The sequence below is a fragment of the Tinamus guttatus genome, unplaced genomic scaffold (assembly GCF_059628265.1).
Source record: "Tinamus guttatus ecotype Peru unplaced genomic scaffold, ASM5962826v1 Tinamus_guttatus_pri_ptg000601l, whole genome shotgun sequence".
Lineage (NCBI taxonomy): Eukaryota > Metazoa > Chordata > Aves > Tinamiformes > Tinamidae > Tinamus > Tinamus guttatus.
The window spans coordinates 1652011-1660714 of record NW_028289135.1 but is presented as its reverse complement, the minus strand read 5'-3'; the positions used below and the strand labels follow the sequence as shown (position 1 = coordinate 1660714).

General features: G+C 49.6%; 1 protein-coding gene across 2 annotated transcripts; it reads left to right on the top strand.

Moving 5' to 3' along the window:
• The first annotated feature begins 290 nt into the window (after window positions 1–290).
• On the top strand, window positions 291–8664 carry DLL1 (delta like canonical Notch ligand 1). Of its 2 annotated transcripts, none has more exons than XM_088534824.1 (11): window positions 291–827; window positions 1024–1338; window positions 1457–1517; window positions 1744–2001; window positions 4472–4532; window positions 4995–5125; window positions 5259–5428; window positions 5584–5800; window positions 6550–7342; window positions 7460–7574; window positions 7960–8664. In XM_088534824.1, the coding sequence occupies exons 1-11, from the start codon at window positions 768–770 to the stop codon at window positions 7963–7965; spliced, it is 2187 nt and encodes a 728-aa protein (XP_088390950.1). In that variant the 5' UTR covers window positions 291–767; the 3' UTR covers window positions 7966–8664. The 2 variants fall into 2 exon arrangements, with proteins under 2 accessions (XP_088390950.1, XP_088390949.1); XM_088534823.1 differs by having other exon boundaries at window positions 7457–7574.
• The last annotated feature ends 40 nt before the right edge of the window (window positions 8665–8704 follow it).

The window sequence follows — 8704 nt, the reverse complement described above, 5'->3', positions numbered from 1 at the left end:
CCGCCGAGGCGAGGCGAGGCGCGGCCCCCCCGCGCCGCACACCCGCACACGCTCCGCGCGCGGCCAGCGAGGCGCGAGCGCTGTTTTTGTTGGCCAGGATTCCTCTAAAAACAAAAGTAAGCCCGCGGCGACGACAGACAGCAGCGCTTCTTTCGAAAAGGAGGAGGAAGAAGAAAAAGTAAAGGAAAAAGGGGGGATCAAGCCTCCAACGTGACCCGCGAGCCGCTCTGCTGCCGCTTGACACCTACCAGCCCCGACGTGCGCAGGGCGCGCGGAGCCGCGCGGAGCCGCTCCCCGCACCGGGAATTATCGCTGCCGCCGCCGCCTCGTCTGCAGGGATTTCCAGACCGCTGATCTTTAATCTTCCTTGGGAAGCCTCTTCTCTGCCTCTATTGGGAATTAAGTTGTTTTTATTTTTCTTTTCTATTTTTTTTTTAACCTGGAGAAAAGGAGGACCACCGTGGATTGGGAAAGAAAAACAGTTTAGCAGATAACCTTAACCATTTTTTTTTCCTTTTGCCATCCAAAAGAGCTGTCAGTCACTGAGAGGCTGCACCTAGAGACATCGGCAGGGAAAAAAAAAAAAAAAAGTCAGAGACACTCCTGAAAGAAGGAAGCGGTGACACTAACACTTTCAGCTCTGCTGGGACAAGCGGCTTTGGCCGCTTGACTTTTTTTCTTTTCCCCCGAGAGACATTTTCCCCTTTTCCCCTCGGAAGAGAGACAAGGGGGAGGCAAGCGAGGACACCCGAACCTGCCCCTCCAAAATGGGAGGCCGGTTCCTGCTGACGCTCGTCCTGCTCTCGGTGCTGCTCTGCCGCTGTCAGGTGGGTACCTGGGGGCCGCCGGGCCGGGCAGGGGTCCCCGCTGTGCACAGGAGCACGCGGGGGTCCCATGGAGGTGCCGTGAGCCTATAGGTGGAGTGGGGAGGAGGGGGCTGCGGTGGGGCGGGGGGTGCACAGGGCTGGGGGCGGCCGGGGCTGCTCGGTGGGGCTGACGGCCCCGACCTCTGCCCCCCTGCAGGTCGCCTGTTCCGGGGTCTTCGAGCTGAAGCTGCAGGAGTTTGTCAACAAGAAGGGGCTGCTGAGCAACCGAAACTGCTGCCGCGGGGGCGGCCCCGGCGGCGCAGGGCTGCAGCAGTGCGACTGCAAGACCTTCTTCCGCGTGTGCCTCAAGCACTACCAGGCGAGCGTGTCCCCCGAGCCGCCCTGCACCTACGGCAGCGCCATCACGCCCGTGCTCGGCGCCAACTCCTTCAGCGTCCCCGACGGCGCGGGCGGCGCCGACCCCGCCGCCTTCAGCAACCCCATCCGCTTCCCCTTCGGCTTCACCTGGCCCGTAAGTGGAGGCGCCGGGGCTCTGCGGGTTGGACCGGGCCGGGCTGGCTGGGGTGGCCCGGGGTGGCCCCGCTGTCGCTCACGCTGCCGCGGGCGCTGCCCGCTCCTCCTCTCCGCAGGGCACCTTCTCGCTCATCATCGAAGCGCTGCACACCGACTCGCCGGACGACCTCACCACAGGTAACTGTCCCGAGACGGAGCCTTTCCCAGAAGGAGCCCATCCCACTCTGTGCACTCCTCATCCCTGCTCCTTCTCAGGAGGCCATGGGAAGAAGCCAACCTGTTGGCACGTGGCCTTAGTGATGCTGTCTCTGCCGCTCCCCTCCCACCCCACACCCTCCCTCGAGTGTCCTCCTCTGCCGCAGCGGGTCCCCTGACCGTGCTTCTCCTCTCTGTCTCCTCGCAGAAAACCCCGAGCGCCTCATCAGCCGCCTGGCCACTCAGAGGCACTTGGCTGTGGGTGAAGAGTGGTCCCAGGACCTGCACAGCAGCGGCCGCACCGACCTCAAGTACTCCTACCGCTTCGTGTGTGATGAGCACTACTACGGAGAAGGCTGTTCTGTCTTCTGTCGGCCCCGGGATGATGCCTTTGGTCACTTCACCTGCGGGGAGCGTGGCGAGAAAGTCTGCAACCCAGGCTGGAAAGGCCAGTACTGCACTGAGCGTGAGTGTCACCTTTTTGTCTCCCCGGGTCCAGGTTCAGCCATCCCATGTTGCTTGCTCTGCCATGAACCTCCACAAGAGAGGGGGGACTGAGTTAGGCTACGTGGAGGTCTGGTTCTGAGTATGGGCCTTACTGGTGTTGGGGTCAGGAGGTCCTCAGAGTCACCCTGGAAAGTTAACAGCCCCATCTAAAGCTAATAAAACAGCAATGTCAGTGTTACACTCTCATTCCCTTGCTGTAATCATCAATTTGAGAGAAAAATGTTCAAGAGATGCTTGAGGATGTTCTAAAATACATCAGGTATTACACCTTGCCCCAGACCTCCCACCATAGTGCATCAGTATCATGTGTGACAGAATACCCGAGTTTGGGAAAGGAAGCCAGGCTTTGGCAACATCCATGCCTCTGTGCGAATGACAGGCTTGTTGTGGTCTGATGTCTTGCTACTTTGCATTGAAACAAGTACGGGGAGATTCAAGACAATCTTTCTGGGCAGTAGATGGTATGTTTCTCTTTTAGGGTGCTCATAAGCCTGCCCCTGACAGGTAACTCTTGCACCTGAAGCCACAGAAATATTCACCTTCTTCCCCATCTCACTTCTATGACAACATTGCCTTGATGATTACTACCAATAAAGTAGCAAGGAATTAGAAATTTAGAGTTAATCTGAGCTTGAAGTTATTTGGGAATGTGGTGTGTTGATACTCAGGAAAAGAAGGAATAGTGAGCAGATAACAGATAAGGTAGCCCGAGATGGCAGCTACACCCAGTTTTGCACCAGATAACCCTCCCTCACAGGCACACAGTGCCGGGTTTACAAGCACACACACACAGCTCCCTCTGTAGCCTGTGATGGCATTCCCTGTTTGTGAGGATACATACATCTGAAGCAGGCTGGCCGATCACTTGCCTGCTGTGTGAGTGCTGCCCTCCCATCATCAAAGGGACAGGAGGTAGGCAGAAAGCTGTTGCAATCTGAAAAGCAGCCTCTCTGTTTTTTGTTTGTGTTTTTCTAAAACCCACCTACGCTGTGGTCACAGGCGGGCTGCTATCAAACAGGCCCAGATTGATTATTCACGCTGTTAGTGACTGCTGACATGCAGTGGCTAACATGTTCAACAATGTTACACCATAAACAGCAGGCAGAGAGGCTTGCATTTCCTTTGACAGTGTTTTAAATAGGAACTACAACCTTTCCCATGATCAAAAGTGCCTCTCCCAGTTGTCTCAAGGGGTGGGGAAAAAGGAAGCATTTTGATAAGGAGCTCTTTTGGGGCTGTCAGCACTTTTGGATGCCTGTACACCGCTGCTCTTCCCATTGCAAAGCAGAACATTTTCCACCTTTCCTGACTCGTTCTGTATGCCCTTCTTTCTCCCTTGTGCCTCAGAAAAGCAGTTTTCAGTAACAGCGCGGACCTTGTAGGCAGCAGAGATGTGTGTGTGTGCATGCAGAAAGAATGTCTTCCTGTTAGCAAGCAGAGCTCCAGCCCCAGATTGCTTCCCGTCTACTTGGCCTCAGCTCCATTCTTTCCAGCTTGGAGGCGATCTGATTATCAGCGCTCATTCCCTCCCTTTTTTTTTCTCTTTCTTTTTTTCCTTCCCCCCCCCCCCGCCTTCCCCTTGCATGCCATTGTCTCCGGCTGGCTTTGTTGCATTAAAACTTTGCAGTGCCTGCTTAATGAGTTCCATAACCAGGCGAAGTAATGAGCAGAAGTCCCTTTTTTCCCCCTTCCCTCATCCTCCCTCCCGCTGGCCCAGCTTTACCTCTTTACCACACGTCCCATCCGTACCCACCGCCCCTTTGCTGAGCGGGGCGGGGAGGCGAAAAGCAGGACGGGGGGGAAGGAGGGAGGAAGAACTTTAGACTTATTTATTTGAATAAGAAAAAAAGTTTTTGCAGCGAAATCACGCGCGTGCCATAGATTAGCCGTGGGCCGGGATAGGCTGCGCGGGAGCCGGCGGCGGCCCCATTGGCTCCGGGGCCACGGGTATTGTTGCAGCGGGGCAGCTGCTGGGAGAGAATAGACAATAGAGCAGCTGTCTTGCACTGGCACCCTGCACACCAGCTGTCCACTCTTATCTGCACACACACTTTCGGGGGATATTAAGAGGTGGAGCTGTGTGCATAGAATTGGAAAAAAGGACTTCTGACCCTCACTGGGAAGGGAAGGGAAGGGACAGGGGGTGGGGGTGAGGGGCTGTGGGGAAGGGAGCAATTGTGTGAGCCCTCTTTTGTCTGTGTGCAACTGTATTAAGAAGAATGCTCATCCCCGGCGATAAGTAAAGTGCCCAGTTACTAGGCGAGATCAATACTCCTGCAGACCTGGGAGATTAACCCAGCTGCTGTTAACTGCGTGCACCCGGGGAAAGAGGCCCGTGGCCGGCCTGCAAGGTGCTCTCAGGGGTGGCCTTGGAGGAGGGAGGTGCGTGGCCCCGCTGCTCACGTCTCTCCCCGCTCATTCGTTCGCAGCGATCTGTTTGCCTGGATGCGATGAGCAGCACGGCTTTTGTGACAAACCCGGGGAATGCAAGTAAGTTTTCTGCTCCCCTTCTGCCCCCTTCTTTAATGCTGATGCTCTGGTGTTGAATAAGCCATTGGTCATTCGAGGGTCAGTTTAAGAGCCTTTCTTCATCTTAGATGGTAATTCGAGAAATCCAGGTGATGCTAGATCAAAGTATTAATCTACAAGCCAAACACCAGTGCTATTAATATTTACCTAATGAGTTTAGAGTCCCATGCATAAGGGTTAGCTGTTTGTTATTAAAGTAAACAAATTAACTACCTGGAACCATGGCTCTATCTAAGGAAGTGGAAGCTAATGAAAGCTGATGCCACAGTTGGACTCGGTGACTTTCTCACATGAAGGATCACTGAAGGCTTTTAGGAAACTTGATCCCTGGCATCAGAGCATTTGTGGAGTTTGCGATAGAGTTTCCAACTGTAAGAAGTCTAAATCTGATGGCACTTTGTTGTTGTCTTTTTTTTCCTTCAGATGCAGAGTGGGTTGGCAGGGGCGATACTGTGATGAGTGCATCCGATACCCAGGCTGCCTTCATGGTACCTGTCAGCAGCCGTGGCAGTGCAACTGCCAGGAGGGCTGGGGTGGCCTTTTCTGCAACCAGGGTAAGAGCTCCTTAGCCCCTACCTGAGCGTGTGTTTGACAACGCAGAAAACAAGCAGCTCATCTGCGCTATGCTGGCCTTGTAACGTAGTGCGTGTCTTGATAGTCCTCTCTTTTCAAAAAACTCTTTTACAGACCTTAACTACTGCACCCACCACAAGCCATGCAAAAATGGTGCCACTTGCACCAATACCGGCCAGGGGAGCTACACTTGTTCTTGTAGACCTGGGTACACAGGTTCCAGCTGTGAGATTGAAATCAATGAATGTGATGCCAACCCTTGCAAGAATGGTGGGAGCTGCACTGTAAGTTTGAGTTCCTCATGTCCTGTGAAACCCTGCCGGAGGGGAAATGTCTGTTTCATTGATTCTTCCAAAATCCACTTTGGGAATTTTGTGGCAACTTTGGTTAAAAGTTTCAAGTAAGCAAACAAAGTAAAATTCTGTTTTCTTCCCAACAGGATCTTGAGAACAGCTATTCCTGTACCTGCCCCCCAGGCTTCTATGGTAAAAACTGTGAGCTGAGCGCAATGACTTGTGCAGACGGACCATGCTTCAATGGTGGGAGATGCACCGACAACCCTGACGGGGGATACAGCTGCCGCTGCCCGCTAGGTTATTCCGGGTTCAATTGTGAAAAGAAAATCGATTACTGCAGTTCCAACCCTTGTGTTAATGGTAAGCCAAACATGCTAAAGTGACCTTTTAGAAGGACACCATCCAGTTACTCAGGCTTCTGATTTGGAGTTCATATTACAATCCAGTTAGAAATCATGGCCTGTGTTATGCCAATAGTTGACTTGGTGGAGGAATTGTACTTAAAAAGTAAGGGCACAATATGGCTCGCAGCTACAAGTAGCATTTTCTTAAGGGGTGACTGTGGCCAGGTCACTTGGCATGGAGCCTTATGCATAAACATGTGGAGACTTTCTTGCAAGTGGTTTATAAAAACTCTTTGAGGTCTGCGGATGGAAATACCTTACCAATCCTAAATATTGTTACTTACAACTTAGCGGTAGCAATCATCTTGTTTTGATAAAACTAGTGAACACTTTCCTTAGTATGGTCCTCCACATTCATCACCACTCTAACTCTGCAGTGTGAGACTGTGGTGCAATACTGAGTTGGACTAGCTGTATTGTGGAAGTGCTGAGTGAAAATTCAAAAAGTGAATAGGATAGGGAAATAAAGGTAAAAGTTACTAAGAAAACAATCCCCTAAAAATCGGCATTTCTTTTTTTAAATGGTGGAACAAACCTGGCAAAGATTGAAGTCTTTCTCAAAAAGAAAGGTTTTTGTAAATGCTGGCTGTGGTGATCACCTGGAGTACATTACTTGGAGCGTACTGGGTGTTTGAAGCAGAAGCTCCATGATTGGGCAGCTTGACCGTGCATAGCTAAGTGCTTGTCCCATTTAATGTGTTGCAGGAGCTCAGTGTGTTGATCTTGGGAACTCTTACTTATGCCAGTGTCAGGCTGGCTTTGCTGGAAGAAACTGTGATGATAACGTGGACGACTGCGCCTCCTTTCCGTGTGTTAACGGAGGAACTTGCCAGGATGGCATTAATGACTATTCCTGCACCTGCCCGCCGGGATACAACGGGAAGAACTGCAGTACCCCAGTGAGCAGATGTGAACACAACCCTTGTCACAACGGGGCGACGTGCCACGAAAGAAACAACCGCTATGTGTGTGAGTGTGCCCGAGGGTATGGCGGACTCAACTGCCAGTTTTTGCTCCCCGAGCAGCCTCAGGGACCGGTAATTGTCGACTTCACTGAGAAATACACAGAAGGCCAGAACGCCCAGTTCCCCTGGATCGCGGTGTGTGCCGGGATTATTCTGGTCCTGATGCTATTGCTGGGGTGCGCTGCTGTTGTTGTCTGCATCAGACTCAAAGTGCAAAAGAGGCACCACCAGCCTGACGCATGTAGGAGTGAAACTGAGACCATGAACAACCTGGCAAACTGCCAGCGTGAGAAGGACATTTCCATAAGTGTCATTGGTGCCACTCAGATTAAAAACACAAACAAGAAAGTAGACTTTCACAGTGATAACTCCGATAAAAATGGCTACAAAGTTAGATACCCATCAGTGGATTACAATTTGGTGCATGAACTCAAGAATGAGGACTCTGTTAAAGAGGAGCACAGCAAATGTGAAGCCAAGTGTGAAACATATGATTCAGAGGCAGAGGAAAAAAGTGCAGTACAACTAAAGAGGTATCCTTCGTATCCAAGTGCAGGGGGAACAGCTTTACTCTGAAAGGTGTATGTGTCTTGTAGGTAACATGAGCAACAGTCATCTGATTTGTTTTTGTCTGTTTTTGTCTTCAGTAGTGATACTTCTGAAAGAAAACGACCAGATTCAGTATATTCCACCTCAAAGGACACAAAGTACCAGTCGGTGTATGTCATATCAGAAGAAAAAGATGAGTGCATCATAGCAACTGAGGTTAGTATATCTCCTGGTGATCATACGAGCAGAGAAGTCCTGGTCAGTCCTCTCTAACACATATGAGGGTAGCTAAGCTGCTTTTCGTGATGATTATTGAAATCTTGTCATCTTGAGTTTATCGTGCTATGGAGGTTGTAGAAACCTCTGCTTTATTGAGACCAGCTTGGTCATGCAAGCTGCATGCTTCAGTGGATGTCACAGGTACAGCAACTCTTGCAGATGAGGATACACTGAGGATACCGTTGTGGTCCTTGTTCCTTAGTATGCTTAAGTTTGTTCTTGGCTGGCATGAAGATAGACTCCTGGCCCTCTTGAGCCTTACAGCCATGTTTTTACTTTCTATTAATCTCTTCTGGTCTCTGCTCTTGTTTTCTCTGAACAGGTGTGAAACGGAAACGATATGGCAAACTGTTGTTCAGAACAATTTCAAAGGAGACGTGCCCCAATGAATGCTGCTGAAAGAGGAATGGGAGATAGATTCCTTCACTGACTGCTGCTGAGAAACTAAATTCAGGCTTGAGCTGGTTCTCTACTGAAGTTAGCAAAGTGACTGCAAAATAAAGAAACAAGATGGACACGAGGCAAGGGTCTGTGTTCAAGGATTACTGTTGCACTGCCTTTTATGAATTTTATCATTGCACTATGGTCAGTTGCTTTTCTATATATATTTAAATGAACGGACTTACTTACTTACATAAGAAGCATGCACTGCCTGAAGTGTATATTTTGGATTCTTATGAGCCAGTCTTTTCTTGAATTAGAGACACAAACACTGCCTTTATTGTCTTTTTTGATACTAAAATGTGGTTTTATTAGGTGAGAAAAAGTGTGTTATTTTTTTGAATCTGTAAAAATATTTTCATGATAATTGTAAAGCTTGAGTATTTTGTGATGTTCATTTTTTATAATTTAAATTTTTTGGTAAATATGTACAAAGGCACTTCGGGTCTATGTGACTATATTTTTTTGTATATAAATGTATTTATGGAATATTGTGCAAATGTTATTTGAGGTTTTTTTTTACTGTTTTGTTAATGAAGAAATTCATTTTTAAAATATTTTTCCAAATAAATATTATTAATGATAACCAGACTGCTATGTTTATTCCATAACCAATAGACTGCATG